Source organism: Nelumbo nucifera, chromosome 5 (genome assembly GCF_055504915.1).
Source record: "Nelumbo nucifera cultivar China Antique chromosome 5, China Antique-T2T, whole genome shotgun sequence".
NCBI lineage: Eukaryota > Viridiplantae > Streptophyta > Magnoliopsida > Proteales > Nelumbonaceae > Nelumbo > Nelumbo nucifera.
The window spans coordinates 29242973-29261001 of record NC_142653.1 but is presented as its reverse complement, the minus strand read 5'-3'; the positions used below and the strand labels follow the sequence as shown (position 1 = coordinate 29261001).

At 39.5% G+C, this 18029-nt stretch overlaps 1 protein-coding gene and 1 pseudogene across 6 annotated transcripts; one reads left to right on the top strand and one right to left on the bottom strand.

Moving 5' to 3' along the window:
- Positions 1 to 219: 219 nt before the first annotated feature.
- On the top strand, positions 220 to 2570 carry LOC104600181 (putative pentatricopeptide repeat-containing protein At3g05240 pseudogene; annotated as a pseudogene). The gene has a single exon (XR_016076337.1). The product of XR_016076337.1 is annotated as a putative pentatricopeptide repeat-containing protein At3g05240 pseudogene (transcript).
- Positions 2571 to 5243: 2673 nt separating this feature from the next.
- On the bottom strand, positions 5244 to 16071 carry LOC104600108 (uncharacterized). 5 transcript variants are annotated; one of them, XM_088888025.1, is made up of 10 exons: positions 15918 to 16022; positions 15082 to 15201; positions 14486 to 14613; positions 12795 to 14383; positions 9946 to 10134; positions 9303 to 9398; positions 9042 to 9204; positions 8758 to 8890; positions 6885 to 8648; positions 5244 to 6788 (listed from the first exon to the last, which is right to left on the bottom strand). In XM_088888025.1, the coding sequence occupies exons 4-10, from the start codon at positions 14209 to 14211 to the stop codon at positions 6360 to 6362; spliced, it is 4191 nt and encodes a 1396-aa protein (XP_088744151.1). In that variant the 5' UTR covers positions 14212 to 14383; positions 14486 to 14613; positions 15082 to 15201; positions 15918 to 16022; the 3' UTR covers positions 5244 to 6359. The 5 variants fall into 5 exon arrangements, with proteins under 5 accessions (XP_088744151.1, XP_088744150.1, XP_010261244.1 ...); XM_088888024.1 differs by having other exon boundaries at positions 15087 to 15201; XM_010262942.3 differs by lacking the exon at positions 15082 to 15201 and having other exon boundaries at positions 15918 to 16069.
- Positions 16072 to 18029: the final 1958 nt, after the last annotated feature.

The window sequence follows — 18029 nt, the reverse complement described above, 5'->3', positions numbered from 1 at the left end:
GTAAATGAACGGGCCTATATTTAAATTAAATTGGGATCCCAAAATCACATAGTCAAAATCTGACTTAAAATGTCAAAATCCTGGTAATGTATGCAACAATTTTACTAGGTCGATGGCCAAGAGATTTCTCAAGGCCCTTAATTGTTTATTTTTAATTCAATTATTCATAAACAGCAATAAAAAAATTGAAATTGAGTCCTTTTTTTTTTTTTTGAAGCAGAACTTGTTCACATTCCCTCTTAAAAATTGTAATTCAATTATTTAACTCTAATATCGGTCAGAGAGGAGCAGCAGGATATACTGGAGGCTGGTCCGCAGAATATACTGGATCATGAGTAGGTGGAGGTTTCCTGTAAATCCTGTAAGGATCACGATAACTGATCTTCTCACGACGCCTCAGCTCCAAGTCTAGAAGCCGTGGATCATGATGCTCAATGTGAACATCCCTCCTGTAATATTCGGCATCTGAATGAAGGCCTCAGCTCCAAGTCCAGAAGCCGTGGATCATGATGCTCGATGCGAACATCCCTCCTATAACACTCGACATCCTAAGGCCTCTCATGGGCATACATGGACTCATGATGGGTATCTCTCGATTCAGTCTGGACGACAACAAGGATATCTGAAGTTCCGAACCTACCAAAAAAAGAAATATGAGAAAAACCCAGCTTGCAATTTTCGTGCGTTCCCCAACCACAGCTCGTTTGAAAATTATATGCTCAGCTCCCGCATTCTTCTGGTCTTTTTGTTTTTTCAGCACTTCACCACAATCCCATTACACCCCAAAAGCACGAAATTTGCTTTTCCTTTTAAATCAGTGTACCACATTCAAACAATTCAACCAAGTCCATGCCCACATCATAACCTCAGGTTTCCAACACAACCAGTTCTTGATTGGAAAGCTTGTAGAGATGGCGTCCATCAAGTTCCAACAAAACAACATGACCCGTTCCGTGCTAATTTTCACCCATGCTCACAAGCCGAACCAGTTCACATGGAATACCATTATAAGAGGTCTCTCCATTAGCAACACTCCACAACGTGCTATTTTCATTTTCGTGCAAATGTGTCGAGAGTTCATCCAACGACAGAGTTTCACTTACGCTTTTGTGCTGAAGGCCTGCGCCCGTTCCCATGCGCTCGAGACGGGGAAGGCCATCCATGGTCTCGCCGCAAAGAGTGGGCATGTCTCTCATATCTTTGTTGCCACCACAGCAATCCACGCCTACTCTACATGTGGCGACTTGAATTCCGCGGAGAAGGTGTTCGACGAAATGGATACTCGGAATGTTGTTTCTTGGAATGCTGTGATCTCAGGGTACGTGCAGAATGGCCTGCCGGATGATGGATTGAGGCTGTTTGGTTGGATGTGGTCGGAGGGTGTCAGACCCAATGATGTGACTCTGATTGGTGTGATCTCCGCATGCGCACAAAAAAAGGAGCTTGAGTTGGGGAGGTGGCTTCATACTTATGTTAATGAGAACTGGGACGAATTTCGGTCAAGTATCAACATTAGAACCGCTCTTATAGATATGTATGCAAAATGCAGGCAAATTGATTTGGCGAGGCAGGTCTTCAATGAGGCACAAAAGAGAGACATTGGTATGTGGAACGCACTTATTGGAGGGTATGTCTTTAATGGCCATTTCGAAGAAGCTTTGGAACTGTTCCAGAAAATAGAAGCCGGAGAATTGGAGCCGGACGAGCCAACATTGGTTAGCACACTGCGTGCATGTGCGCATCTTGGGGCATTGGACATCGGGGAGAGGATTCATTCATATGCCAAAGAGAAAGAGAAGCGGTTCATGTTCAACACAACTTTAGGTACTGCACTAATTGATATGTATTCAAAATGCGGGTGCATCACTAAGGCACGGGAAGTCTTCAACAGGATGCATTTACGTGATGTTATGGCATGGACGTCCATGATTTGGGGGCTTGCTATTCATGGGCACGCGATGGACGCACTTGATCTCTTCTTGTTAATGTTAGATTCGGGTCCAATGCCTGATGGAATCACCTTCATAGGTGTTCTATATGCTTGTAGTCATGCGGGATTGGTTGACCAAGGAATCCACTACTTTGAAGCCATGAGAAACAAGTACCACATTTCTCCAAAAATTGAGCATTACGGATGCATGATAGACCTCCTTGGCCGGGCAGGCCGGCTTGAAGAGGCATATGATCTCATTCTTAGAATGGAGATGCAACCTAATGCAATCATCTGGAGAGCACTTCTCAGTGCTTGCAGGTTGCATTTGAGTATCAAGTTCGCAGAGGTTGCCATTGAGAATCTTTTCAAATTGCAATGTGATCACTGCGGAGACTATGTGCTCCTCTCAAATATTTATGCTTCCCAAGGGAGGTGGGACAATGTGGAGAGGATAAGAAGAAAGATGGAAGAGGGGGGAATAAGAAAGCTACCAGGTTTGAGCTTCATTGAAACTAACAGTGAACCAACAACAGAGGCATGGATAGATTTGAGAGGTCACCTAATTGATCAAACTGGAAAACGGATGTGTGGATGCTATCAGTCTTAATTGGATACATACAGATGGCTCTCAGAATTGCATCTGATGAGTATGGTTCAAAGTTCAAATAGAGTTGCTTCCACTGGATACCCCACTACCTATCAATATTTTAAGCCTCCAAATATTGGAGCAAGTATCGGAGCTCTGACCCTTGACCAATGGGTTTATAGCCTTATAGCTTTTGCTTTAGTTAAGAATGAGGCAATCCCTTGAGTTGGAACTTCGGACTCATCTCCTCTATGAACAGCTGAGGCTTTGAATTGTTTAGAACTCTCTGTTTGCAGATTGCATTCCAATGTGTAGTTTAACACCTAGAAATTGCAGCCTGGTAATTTTCTGGATTTCGGGCTCCTCTCAAATGAACATGTTTTCAAGGGGAGCTGGCACATCATGGAAAAGAAAAGAAGCATCAGATGTCAGAGATTAAGCTTAAACAGAAACTTACTGGAAGCAGCAAAAATACTTGAGAATGGCTCAAAGTTAACAATCAAGATGATAGAGCAGTAGATGACCTGAATTCTGAAGACATCTGAGAGAATTGCTTCTGGTGGGTCCAGATTTCAAGATTAATAAATAAGATAGGTTTCTGGGAACTTTTAGTCCTTCAAATCTACAAAATCAGATTCTGTACTAGAGAGACTTTTTGGCCGGAGGATTAGTAGTTTTTCCAGCAAGTCAAATTCTCCCAGTAGATAGAGATGAAGTTGCCATTATCCTCCACTAGACACCCCTTTTTACCATATATATTCTTTAGGTTGTCCAGCATTTGTGTCAATTTGATCGTCCTGTATGGTAAACTTTAAGCAATTAGTGACAAGAAAATGATTGATGAATGTACAAAAAGTTGTGTTGAATCAAAGTATCTCCGTTTGCCAAGGCCAAAGTCTCTCTATCTCGAACAAAATCAGACCAAGAGTGGATGAAGTAGAATTTGATACCGAGTCTTGCGGAACTATTTAGCTGGTCACGTTTTTCATGGTGTTAGTGTGAAACTGTGACTCTGTGAGTTCTCTTCGCATTACCTGGGCTCTGCGTGTGTGCCTGAGGGGGAGGTGGGGAGGGGGTAAGAGAGTTTGTTCTCTTCTGACTTCTGAGTCCGGAGGAGATGCACTACTTTGATGGCTGTGTTTTGGGACTGTTTAACCATAATAATGTCCCACCGTAGCCGTAAGTGTACATGCCCCACAACCACTCCAATTTCTCTGAGTGGCTCACTATGGGGCGTTATTATTGGTAAAACAGCCTCCGACAGCCATCAAATGCAGCTCATCTGGTCTTATTTCAAAGGGGAATGATCTTCTAATAGAGCTTCAAGGAGAAATTTTAAGGCAGATGAGACTTGAGAGATGGGGATGGAAGGTACCAGCTGGTTTGCTGGTAAAGCCTATAACTGATCTAGGGGGCTTTTACCAATGCATATATGCTCCATTTCGGCCTGGTACGCAGAAGGAATACACCTTCGGGCTGGTTTTGGACCGTCAAGTGTCAACACCCGTGCCTGCTGGTCACATAGGGATAGGGTAGTGGAGAGAAGAGATGAAATGTAGAGAGGATGAACCTCGTTCACATGGCATTATGTAAATGTCACAAGAGGTTGAATTATGTGATTCTCCTTGTCACGTGAATCTAGCCTAGCTAATACAAGTATACAACTGTATTTACACACCTGTCCCATTACATGTATGATGTATGGTCTCATATACATGGGTATTTATGCACGTGTCCCATTACATGTATGATGTATGGTCTCATATACATGGGTATTTATGCACGTGTAATGAGATGCTTGTCACAGACTGAATAGAACGCTGCACCACATGTCCAAGTGCAGTAGATCCCCGACCCCTTTGAAATCACCTATCCCTATCCCCCACCCCCAACCCCACTGTCTCAAAAATTCTCTTTTTTATTTAGGAAATGTTCATTTTACGTGGGAAACACAATCTTCATATTCTCACAATCTCAATCGTCGGCATTCCTTTCTTCCATCAGTACTTTAAGCTCAGTTTGAAAGGAATACAAATACAACTATGTGTACAAATCTATACAAAACAATACAAAATATAAGGTTTTGCGCTTTACATATTTGTATTTACACTCCTTCCAAATGAAGCCTTAAGGCTCAGTATGAAAAGAGTACAACTGCAAATATATACAATGCAAATGCATACAAAATAATACAAAACATAAGATTTTGCACTATTTGCATTTGTACTCCTTCCAAACTGAGCCTAATTTTCTTGCAGAACTGCAAATCAGTTATTCCATCTCGGAATCAAGTGACAAGGGCTAGAACGACTACCTCCAACTTTTTTTTTCCATTTGTCTCTTGATTGGTTCCATAGCCCGTGTTTCGCAAATCATCAACCTTAGTATCTTATATTTCGGGGGTAAACAGTAAACTCTACCAAATTCTGATTCACATGGCCCCATTCTAGCTCACTGGCTCAGCTTCTCATACTAAAAAATACAGTCCTCTTTATCTCTTCGAATCATGCTCATCTCTATTTCCATTTTTATGTTCTAAAACAGGGTTTTATAAATATCCATGGGATTTGGTACTTCTTTTTTTTTCTCTGATGGGTGATTTTGGCATTTCAATTGAAAAACTTAAGTCGTGGGCTGAAGTGACAGCAATGCTTTCCTCAGCTCAGACTAATAAAGCAAGAAGCAACCACATTTAAGCGTAACGGACAAACCGCACAGATACAATGGGGAAAAATAAAGAAAGAATTGTGTTATTAGAGAAGTTGATAATGTACAGTTAAATGATTAATAAGTGACATCCCAACTACTTCTAGTATGATTTTTCTTGTACATGACAGATCTTGTAATCCATCTTCTATACAGAATTGTCTAACCTCAATATACCTGTTGGGGCTGCCATCCACAGTTTCCTCTTCAAACAACTGGAGACAGAAGAAACATAAAACCTATAACCATATAAAATCTTGAATATATACTGCAAGTATGCAAAACATCGCCTCATGCACCCGGACATGGGCAATCGTAAGGATACTCGGTACTCCAGTTTACCGTGTTCCATGCAGTCAACAGGCTACTAAGCAAGAGAGCAAAAAATCTGGCTGTCATATTCCCACGAACAAGAGCCAACAAAATGCTTGATTCTTGTTCGAAAGATGAGAAGCTTGCTGATCTTCTGAGGCCAACTTGCTTGGCTGTGTGTAATGCACAATATTCCCAAGTTCTCTGAACGTCATCAGGAAAGAAGAGCGAAAAAAAACTTATCAAAATCCCCATGCTAAGCTTGCTGTCATATTCCCAGGAACAAGAGCCAACAAAATGCTTGATTCTTGTCCGAATGATGAGAAGCTTGCTGATCTTCTGAGGCCAACTTGCTTGGCTGTGTGTAATGCACAATATTCCCAAGTTCTCTGAACGTCATCAGGAAAGAAGACCGAAAAAAAACTTATCAAAATCCCCATGCTAAGCCTGATGATAACTTGGAAAGCAATCAGTTTCTTGCAACACCATTTTTGATATCGAGTCAGTCCAATTAGCGATATATGCATCCTTTTTAGTCCGAAGTACTCATCAATGTAGTTCTCATTCCTCAAACTCCAACTTTCCATTTGATCCACCTGAGCTGATTGAGTAACTCAAGTCACCAGAGTTTAGCAGGATCTGTGCTTGATCTTGACTTATTAATCAAGCTTTCTTCTGGACAAAGCAGAAGAGGAGATTATTCTCCTGAATTTGTCCATCCAGCCCTGGGAGGGAGCATTAACAAAAAATAGAGATCAATTAACCTCGCTCAAATCTCCCCTGGGCGCCACAAAAACATGCAGACATCGTTGTCTCTGCCTATTACGAATCTCTCTTGCTGACTACCCCAGCAGAACTTTGTCTCTTCTGGATGCCATATTGCCAAGCATCTCGAGATTTATCTCCTGATTGATCTAAATCATCTAAGGAATTCTCTACTGACAGCTTGAAGTTTCGGTAACCACCATTCCTTGTTATTGGTAAATTGTTCAACTTCTCATCTTCCTCTGAAGGGGTGCCTGACTTGGACTCAGGATGCAAGTCAATGTGTCTATGCCTTGGTCCAGATGCTCTCAAATTCCTCGTGTTAGAAGAAGCCTTCCCCGGTAATGGAGTGTATGTAGGGCCTTTTGTGACCAGAAACTCCTTTGGAAGAGAATCCATATCAACATAACAGCTCCTCGCCCTCGCATCCGTGATCAATGCAGCCCAATCATCAGATTGCATCAGAGCATTGGCATTGCCCATGACCTGTTAGAACATCAAATTTAAAGAGTGAACATACACCAATTCATAGTTCATGCTTGTGTTTGTGTGTGTGCCAATAAAATAGAAGAAAGCCCATACCCATAGTGCTCTTCTTGCACGAGTTAAGGCAACATTCATTCGACGGATATCAGCAACAAAGCCCACACCATGATTTGAGGCACGGACACAAGACATGATTATGACATCACGCTCTTGACCTTGGAATGCATCCACGGTGTTGATATACAGGTCCTTCCCTTCTTCTGAATTCAAAACCTCTTCAAACTCACGTTGAAGGCATTTCAACTGCAGCTTGTATGGAGTTATTATACCAACAGAAACCTTGCCAACACCTAAAGACTTCAGTGTCTTCTGAAGATGCTCATATAAGCGGAGACAGAACTGTGCTTCATGGATGTTTTGGTAAGAGACTGATCCACCTCTATGGGATTCACGTCCATGTGTAATATCATAGAACAAGTAAGGTCTCAATAAAGGATCTTTATAGTAAATCTCATCAGGTAGATTGGAGACACTTTCACTGTCAGTCAGACGGCCTTGGTAGAAATACCTAGAAGGAAAATCACGGATTTGAGGATGCATCCTGTACTGTACAGATAATAACATTGGACAACCAGCTTGCTGGAACCTTTCAAAGAGACTTCTACTGTATAACAAGGTCCCAGCAGCCTTGCTTATAACTGTTGCTGGAAGCTGCTGAGGATCTCCTACAAGAACACAGCGAGCTGCACCAAGAGAAAGAGGAGGAAGAACTGCTACTTCACTAGCCTGGGCTGCTTCATCAATAACAACCATATCAAAACCATGAGTGAGACGAGAGAACAACTTGCGACCACTACTTGAGACTGTAGTAAAAACAATCTCGGCTTCATTGGCAAAACTAGCTTCAAGGTTTGCACGAGCTTCTTCCATGTTGAAACTGCTACCTGCACGAAACCTGCCTTCCAAGATGAGAAGGCGGGACATCTCAACCAAAATTTTGTCCCTTCCCTCCACAACTGCTGCAAGATTTTGGAGTAATGTATCACGATTATGGTCACGAGCAACAAGAACATCAGGGTCAACACCAACAGATCCCTGAGAACGACCTGCTGCAGCTGCAACATTAAGCTCTCTCTGAAGACAAGCAATCTGCTGTGATAATTGAGCTTCACGAGCCTTCAACTGGTGCATCCATCCAATAATTTCATCGCGGCCCTTCACTAAAAGCTGTTCAGTCCTTCGCTCAACAGAAACTGCCTGTGCAGCACGAGTCTGTGAATCAACACCAACTCGGGCCACATCGGGTCGATAGACTTTCATCTCACCATCAATGAATCCACGGTCTAGGACACGTGCTAGCAATTCATCAGTTGCTGCATTTGAAGGAGCACATACAAGCATTCTGGGTTTTGGACAGAGTTTTGGCAGAGTACGGAGTAGGTTCTGATCCATGCTTTGAAGAACTTCATCAATGGATCCTGTGCTGACACTTTCAGAATTGCTCTCATTAAATTGCTTATAGCTTTCTGGAGCCAGTTTCTTGAGCAATGCAGTGTAATAATGCTGATACTGAACAAGATGTATAACATTCAACATTCCCCACACAGTGTGTGTTTTCCCTGTTCCTGGAGGCCCTTGAACAAGCGTAAAAGGCCAAGGATCTTGCCTCTTTGTCATCCCACTACTGGTACCAGCAGCTGTATGCATTGCAGCCCGTTGAATGGCAGCCAATTGAGGACCATTGAAGGTCCTGTGTAGGTATTCTACAAAGTTCTGTGTGAAGCAGTCAGGCATGGCAGGTGGCTGTTCTTCATACTTTGGAAAGTGTTCTGGACTAGGGTTGAGGATTGCAGTTTGCATCTGTGCAAAGACCATAACATAACAAAGTTTCAAAAGGGTATTGTTCGCTCAAGACATTACAAACTTACAATAAAAACCCATCGTGCAGTAAATTGGATTTCATAAATACCTGTAAATTGAGACGCCGAAATGCATGTAGAGCAATATATTCACGCTGGGTAGTTGCAAGAGAACCAAGAACAGTAAGAAACCAGATGCCTTTTGGCTGTAACTTCCTCAGAATATGATCATCATCAACCTTGCTGAAACCAGAGAAAGAACTATTGTTGGAAGATGTTAAACAAAATCTTGCAACTAATTGACGGGGAGGCATATTGTCCTCAGATAATTAAGTGAGAAATAATTTCAGAGGAAGAATAACCACACAATTTGAACTGAGGATCTGAAAGTGACCTGCTAGTATCATATGTATCCCCAACATAAAAGTGAAGAATGGCTCCTGGAGGATCACGAGTATCAATGGGTATATATCGCCTAACGGTACCAGCAACACGCCCATTGACCTCAGGTTCCATATCATCCTCACTTACTCCAGAACTGTTCCTCTTAGATCTGGCTGCTTGATGATGTCCAAATTAACATTCAAATATCAAATATAAATACTATATAAAGCAAGCATATGGCCAGGGGAAAAGATCAGAACTCATATCAAACCTGTTCCAGGCCTGGGTGATGAAAGAACAGCAACATCGCCCTCCTTAAATGTCCACTTTGTCTCATGCATAGGAAGAACTATTACATCATACCATCCTAAAACCCACCAATATAATAGTTACATTTAACAAAACTAGGAGAATGATATTCAAAAATCTCAATTATAAACAGCTTAACAGATAGTTATAGCAATAAGCCAATAATTAATAACCAAGTACATCCATAAAGCATCGTAAAAGTAGACTTGGTTTTCAAAACAGGATTTATATGAGTACTTTAGCCCACTTAACTATCACCTGGCTTATTGACCACAACCTATAAAGAAGATAATTTAAAAACCAGTTCTGTTAAAACAGAATGCTTGTGCAAAGTTGTCAATAATCAATAATGAAATTTGAAGCTTGTGAAACAAAGAAGAAATGGATTAAATCAATTTTATAAAAATCAATTAAGGTGCTCTCAAAACACTATACCCTGTAAAAGAAAAGCTACCATGTACTTATCATTTGATCTAATTCAGACAGTAAGATAAGACATCAACAGAAGTGATGGAGATGACAAAGATAGGATATAAATCCCATAAAATAGATTGGTATGCAAACATGGAAAGATCAAGGCCCTGATACCAGTAAACATTAAATACCTCTTTCACGCCTTTCCATGTTTTTGATGCGGACCATTATGTGTGCATCTCTTGAAACTGTTTCAGTAAATTCCTCCCAAGTGCTGTACAGTTGTGCCCGACATTCCTCAAAAAGCAAAGGTTCAAAAACTCGAACATACTCTTCTACAGATTCAAACCGTCCAGGAACACACTGAAGTTCTGTTTCCTCTGATTAACAAACAACATTGTCATTATATACCGAGAGAGATGGACAACATAAAATGGCACCATAAATGAAAACAAACAATAACCCAATAAAAAGAAGAAATCTAGAGGAAGCAATAGAAATCTCAGATAAGGATTAAAGAGTGTAATGTGGGAGCCTCATATGCCACTATTGCAGGACCTCTTGTTATCAATATTTCATTGCCCTTCAAGTCAAAGCACATTCATAGATCATCTAAAAAAATCCTCATGAAGTTTTTCTTTTAATGGGATAGTTCAAAACAGATACACACATAGAAATTTGAAATACATGTGACTGATGCTCATAACAAGATTCCAGAAAAATACAATTTTGCAAGTGTTATTATTGAAACTGAATTATTGCTTTTTGAGTTACTTTTTTCCTTAGGAATCCTAAAGAAGTAATGAACAATCAAAAAAAATCTGAGAAGTTATGTAACTACATCTCTATTATGAAACCTTTAATTCAGCAGTCAACGCAGACACTAAAAATAATTGGAGGACCACCTACAACTGATGAAGTTTTGGGAATGGCTTGTATCCTTTTGAGTTCAATTGTAGCCCTCCAACTGATGTGGAATCCCTATTTAAGGTCTCTTTGTTGAGATGTATTACGACAGCAGTTATTGGACAATATGGGAAGAAAAGAATAAATGAATTTTCAATGGAAAGGCACACTCTAAAGCAATCATTGAAAACATCTTAGTGAAAGTGATGCATTGGTCGAAACTTTAAATATGGTTGATCCTTTCACCATGGATGACATCCTTCAAGGAAGAAATTAGGTGGTTCGTTCTCAACATTCAGGTCTTCAGTCTCATTGGAATGGTGGCCCATCAATTGTTGATCAATCTAATTAAATATTATTGATAGAAACATGGGATGGGAAACCCTAAATTTTAAAATCTCATAGAGACCTGCATGCCAATGGTGACCCTACAAAGACCAAGTTGATAGAAGTATTACTAGGATTAAGGTTGGGAAGGTCACTAAATGTTGGAAACATAATGATAGAATAGGATTCTAGAGTGGTCATTGGTTGGCTAAAGAAATTAGGGGGTTCGTTCTCAACATTCAGGTCTTCAGTCTCATTGGAATGGTGGCCCATCAATTGTTGACCAGTCTAATTAAATATTATTGATAGAAACATGGGATGGGAAACGCTAAATTTTAAAATCTCATAGAGACCTGCATGCCAATGGTGACCCTACAAAGACCAAGTTGATAGAAGTATTACTAGGATTAAGGTTGGGAAGGTCACTAAATGTTGGAAACATAATGATAGAATAGGATTCTAGAGTGGTCATTGGTTGGCTAAAGAACAGCAATCAATGTTAGTTGCAACGTTGGAACATTATGAAGGATATAAGAGTGTTAGGGAAATGGAGCCAGTTTCTTTTTGGACCACAGATCAGCAAACTGTTTGGGTAACATCTTTAGAGACTGTAATGTAAACAGCAACCAATGTTGGTGGCAACATTGGAACATTATGAAGGATATAAGAGTGTTGGGGAAATGGAGCCAGTTACTTTTTGGACCATAGATCAGCAAACTGTTTGGGTAACATCTTTAGAGACTGTAATGTAAACAGCAGTCAATGTTAGTGGCAACATTGGAACATTATGAAGGATATAAGAGTGTTAGGGAAATGGAGCCAGTTTATTTTTGGACCACAGATCAGCAAACTGTTTGGGTAACATCTTTAGACTGTCAATGTAAACAGTAAAGAAAAGCTTAGATGGTTTGTGCCAGCCCAGCCTATTTAAGGGATGCTTGGCATGCTTGTAATTTATTCATTCTTCTTATCATGTAATAAAGGTCAACAGTTTACAATCAAAAGAAAATAATTGGTGTACCACCAAATAAAGCTGCAGAAGATCCTTTTGCCATGCATGATGGAGAGTTATCCACACCTCATTTCTCACAAACTTATGAACCAAAATACAAAATAAATTTCAGGACCTGCTCTAACAGCTTTTGGCAATCACAACAGTAGTTCATTAAGTGGTATGAATTTGTAAATTGTTTGTTGGATTTGGACGCTCCCAAATCATCTCAATCATTTAAACTATACTAGAAGCAGATGGATGTGATGCTAACAATATGTCAATATATCTAACCATGCAACCCTTCAATAACTGAGTTAAACAACCTTTTCACCAGAGTAGTAAGGGAATATTAGCCAAGAGGAAAATACAGAAAGAAGACGAATGGATAGTGTAAACATCTTCAACTTCCAAGTAAAATTTACTTTTATATTTACTCTCATCCAAAGGAACCCCACTTTTGTCTTTCCATCTTTCACAAAATTAGTTGGCAGAACTCGTGCAGAAAAGGCATTTTTTTATCAAAATTGCAGAAAAGGCAGTTTTGGTTGTCTCACATAGCCAGGACAAAAGAAGAGCAGGATAATATCATAGAGGTGGTTGCAATTTAAAGCTTTACATAACTGCACAAGGCTCCAAAAGAAAAAGATCAGCATGGAGAGTAAAATTCTGCTTCTCAAATTAACAAACCAAGCACCAAAGTGCATGTTAATCCACCAAAGAGACCAAAAAGGATACAAGCAAGATCTAGGATAAAATAAGTGAAACAGTCAATAGCTAGCAGCTTCAACATGCAAAGGACTAGAAATATCAAACCTGGATTATGCCAGAATTTATCATTGGTAACCTCACGCAAAAGGCGTTCAACAGATGTATCTTGATACTGTGTACTGTTTGTAGTTTGTTTTTTGACAGGAAGATGTTTCTTGTTGCTTAATTTTTGATCCACTGATACTTGATTGACCATTGGCTGTTTCCTACTTGAGACTTGTGGATTCTTGAGTTGTCTGGAATCCATGGACTGTTTCCATGAACCCTGTCTAGGAACGGATGGTGGGTATATATCTGCAGGGGTGTCATTGCCACTGTTTAACCTCTTAAACTTAGGTCCTGGATTTATATCACCATTAGATTCAAATTTATGATCACTGTATTCCATTGGAGTGCCACCTTCATTACATGATGTATCTCCCTGTTTTGGATCTTTTGCTAGGCCCTGTCTATCTCCACTGCGTTCAGCTGGGGAAGGAATATTACGAATTTCCTTCACTGTCCGAGTAGTTATGGGTCCTGAAAAGGTTTGCCTTCTTGGAGTGGAAGTTTTAATAGGGCCAGCTTGTTTGACATCCTCCAAATTAAGAAACACTGTCTGTCTGTTACGCTTCTTTCCTAGCATTGCCTCCTTTTGTTGGTCAAGCTTATTTCTCTTTCCAGGATTATTGGCACATCTTAGTGCATGACTTGCTTCAACTCCTTTAACTTCTCTTTTATTCACAACAACTGAAGATTCCTCCTGTCCATCCATTGCTACATCTACTTTTGAATTGCCCTCAGACTGTCGGCTATTGTTGCACGTCCCATCAGATGGCTCTGGTTCCAACCCTAAAGAAGCCTGACCACGACTCCCATCCTTGGTATTGTCCGCAACATCATCCTTCGTACCCCCAGCAACTCTAACATCATTAGAGATATTTTCAGCAGTCTTTGCAGAAGTAGAAAAAACATCTCTCTCAGCCATTTCTTGCTTTTGTGCAGCTAATCCATTATCATTAATTGATTGATCATGCTTACCGCTGTTTGTATTACTTTGAAGTGCCTCAGCAGAACCCTCAGCATCCGACCATTCCCCTTCCTCTCTTTCAATGGCTGGAGCATCTGCTGGAAGGCCAAGAGGCTGTGGTGGTGCTGCTTTATTTTCCTCAATATGACCCACCTTAGAGGATGAAGAAACTTTGAATTCCAAATCATCCTTCTGTTTAACACACTCCTCAGTACTATGCACATCTTTAGGCCTAACAAAGGGCTGGAAGCCTGAAAGAGAAGATGCATGCGAGAACGCATGGTTATTTATTATTCTTTGAGAACCTTCTGATGATGCAAACAAATCAGGCTTTCTAGGATTTGAAGATGGAAGTGCCTTTTGAGGCTGTAAGCAGAGGACACCATCATTCTCTTCGTCCTCTTCAGCAGGGGGTTCATTAAGATCAAAGAATGGTCTTCCTCGACACCCCATCTCATATGTAAATGCATACAAATTAAACTGTATTTCCAAACAGCGCTATGTGGTGCTCTTGCAGATTTTCTTTTAGAGGGTAATGCACATGACATGCCAAAAGTGCAGATAAATTAAGACTAGTATTCAGAATTGTAAAATCTCCAAATGACTTCCAGAAGTGTGATGGACTCTGCATATTAAATTCAAAAAATATATATAATTAAGCTTAAGGATATCAACAAAAACTATTACAGAAAATTATATCATATCAGATGGCAGTAATCAGCATTACCAGTGCATACTTGTAAGACAACCCAGCATCCATAATAGGTTACTTAGCCGAATAGCTTTCATCAAATTTCCTTTATCCAAGGAAACAACATTTTAAGGGAACTATAAAGCCTTTAACTTATTAGAAATCTGTAATGGTGAGAAATAATCATAGTTAAGATGCTATTTTTTACAAGGGATGGAACAAGTAGTAGAAAGTTCATTTAACCACGCTAGTTTATCATATTCTTGTATTTGCATAAGTAGATAGCTTCTTAAGGTATACAGATAAATGACAGAGCATTCCAAATGCATATGAAATAATATTGTAACATAGAGCTATACTATCAGACTAAAATCAAGCATCTTCCTTCATCTACAACATGCAGATGAATTAAGAAGCATTGGAGAATAAATCAAAAAATGCCTAATCATAGAGATTGTTAAATTTAAAATTTTATATGCTTGGAAAGTTATAGAATAAAACAAATATTTAGAATAAAATAACAATGTTATAGGCTTAAAGAACAATGGTACCGATAAACACCAGCAGATCAAAGCATATTTTAAGCCAAAAAAATATGGATGCAGGACACAATGGCAAACTCTATCTTTTACCATACTTCAGTGAAGATGATTTCCTATCACAAAATTGTGTCACCGCCTCAAGGACAGACTCAAGGAACCAATCCAGCCCATAAGAAAAGTTTGAAGTCATTCCTAGATGGAGCAAATACCCTAACAAAGCACAGGGAATGGATAATTAAACAAAATTGCATATTAACAAACCTAAAATAGGAACAGAATCGGCCTAGAACTTCACATCCCCATGCAATCTACCTAATGAACAAACCTAATAACGTAAAAAGAAATCATGTATAAATAACCCCAAACACATGACTTCAGCAGAAACAACATTGTATTATTTGCATTCAGATCAGAAGGAACAACGGATCACCAAACTAGGCCCAAAGATAAACTGCATCATGTATGGACGTCCTCATTGGCGTCGACGCAGGACTGACTAACACTTGACGGTAAAGAAACTAGCATCTTCAATTAACCTAAGAAAGCCATCCAATGATTCCGAGCAGATCAAACCCGAGGGCCTCACAAAATAAAGATTCTAAACACCTCCCCGTGACCATTCTAAAGGTGAAACAGCATTTTCTTAGGGTTCCATGGAAGGGAATATTAAGTAATAATACTCTATTCAGTCGCTAATCCTTCTTCAAAAAGTGCAAATCCTCAAATCAATCAACGAATTCATCACATATACAAGTTATCCAATCCGTTGAATTATGAGCAAAGGAAAATAAAAAATTAATAATACTATTTCGATCTCTTTCTGCGCTACCGATCTTAAAGCTCTCCTCAACCAAGAAATATCTTGTAAAAAGGAAACAAAAAATAAATAATAAATAAAAGATTCCAATAAATAGACGGAATCTTACCACTGAGGAGCTCCGGATCTAGAAAGAGAGATTAGAGAGACCAAGCGGGCGAGGGGGCAAGCGAACGGAGAGAATGAGTGCAAATATGCGAGGAGAGGAGGCTAGTGACGGGTTTATATAGGAAATATCGAACCCAACTGGCCGGACGGAAAAACTATCCGGTCGCCGTTAAAAATTTTCCCGTCTAAAATAGATAATTTGGTTTCCGTTAATTTATTATTTCTTGAATTGTTTATCCTTTTTATCTATGCAATAAATAGGAGATAAAGTTACCATAAAATCCCTTCTTCTATAACCATTTACATGAATTGCCCTGCCGATTTGAATTGACGAAATTAACTATAATCTTTGGATAGACTGTAGATAAAGAGAAAAGGATATTGGTGTCATTTCATAGATAAGTTTAGGAGTTCGGAGTCTTATTATAGGTTAAACTCGCGCCGGAGTCACCGCATAGTTGACGGGTATAAAGAAGTTCTTGTACGTGTCACGCAGAGCGAAGGAATGGGTACATCTCTGTTCAATGCCAGAAAAGCAGCTTGGTTGGAATATTTTGACCGTCCGATCATTGAAGCTGATGCATAATGATGCAACGGTTTCTTTGACATCGATGGACTACAATAGGAAATGTAATTACTGGTGTATTGCATCATTACCGGAATAAAAAATTCCAAACGCAGGGATTTAAGTACAGTTGTCGTCCGTCACAAATCTATTTACCGAAGGAGTGTAAAATGGACACATGCCAGAATACCCCGAACCCTAAACCAAGAACGGCGAGGGAAGGTTGAAACGGTCGTACAAGTTTTCAAGCAATGTTCGTAGTAACACTTGCAGAGAGAGGGTAATTTGTGAAAAACTGTCGAGCGTCTGATCGATCTACTTCAGATTGGGGCTCGGTGTTAGGTGGGCTCCAGTAAAAAATACACGTGGCTTCTTTTAGAGTAAAAATAATGGAATATTTTACCAAAGACCGTGGAAACTTGATATGATTCATCATCATTGAGAGCTTTCCTTTCACCCATAACTCACGCAGCCCGCAAGTGGACTATGCTTTTATTTCTTGCAGGCGAAAACCCGGATCAGACCGGATGAGCCGGATTATGTGGTCTAGCACTCAAATTTCTTTTTCTGTCTTGCTTACCTAACTTCTAAAAATAGCCACGTGAACATCGAACATAGTTGGATTAAAGTTATCTAACATCTAAGAAGGGATCTTCCGTATTTGGCAACGTACAAATTTTTTACAAAGCAAAAACCTTGTACTAACAATATGGTTTATCCGTAACCAAAAAAACAATAATATGGTTTTGCTTATACAACAGTAATATAAAAGGAGAATTTGATTTTGATGATGTGATAGTTGCTTTTTATTTTAAAAAAACAAAGCATACATAGGGATGTCAATGTATCGGGTTTGGTGTAGGATTGATTCACTTAATCTAAACCCCAACAAAACCGGTGTAAGAGTCCCTAGATACAGGTATCGGCATGTATTGGTGATTTTTGTATGTTTTATTTTATTTTTTTCCAAAATCAGTTTAGAAAGATCAGTTTAAGTTCCTGACCTGATACACCTCTTCTAGGGGCGTATTGGGAAGGCCCCGATACGTACTGATATTTTTAACCCAGACTAAATCTAAACTTGAACAAAACCCTACTAAGACGGTGTTTGGTACTGCAACTACTTTCCAATTTCTTGTATTAAGATGCATCACAACAAATATGTATTCTTTTAAGTCGTGGCATGTTCTGAAATTGGTTGATTTTGGCTATGGAACAAACCAAAACTTTGGGGTTTGACGACCCATTTTGCAATGTGGCAACTTATCGACCAGTATCATATCGATGGGTCACTGATATGCAAAATTTTGGGGTTTGACCCATTTTAGGGGTAGACAAAACTTAGAAACAACCTTGTGACTAGCTTTTGAAAAACAAAAAAAATGTGGGTCAAAATATTTATTGATATTTGGAAAATTGGTTCCAAAACACAGCACAGTTTGAGACACTCAATAAACATTGATTTGGTTTATTTTAACAATAATATTTATATTTCAAATCCCAATATTTTGGAACTCACAACATCACAACAATACACAATATTATCAA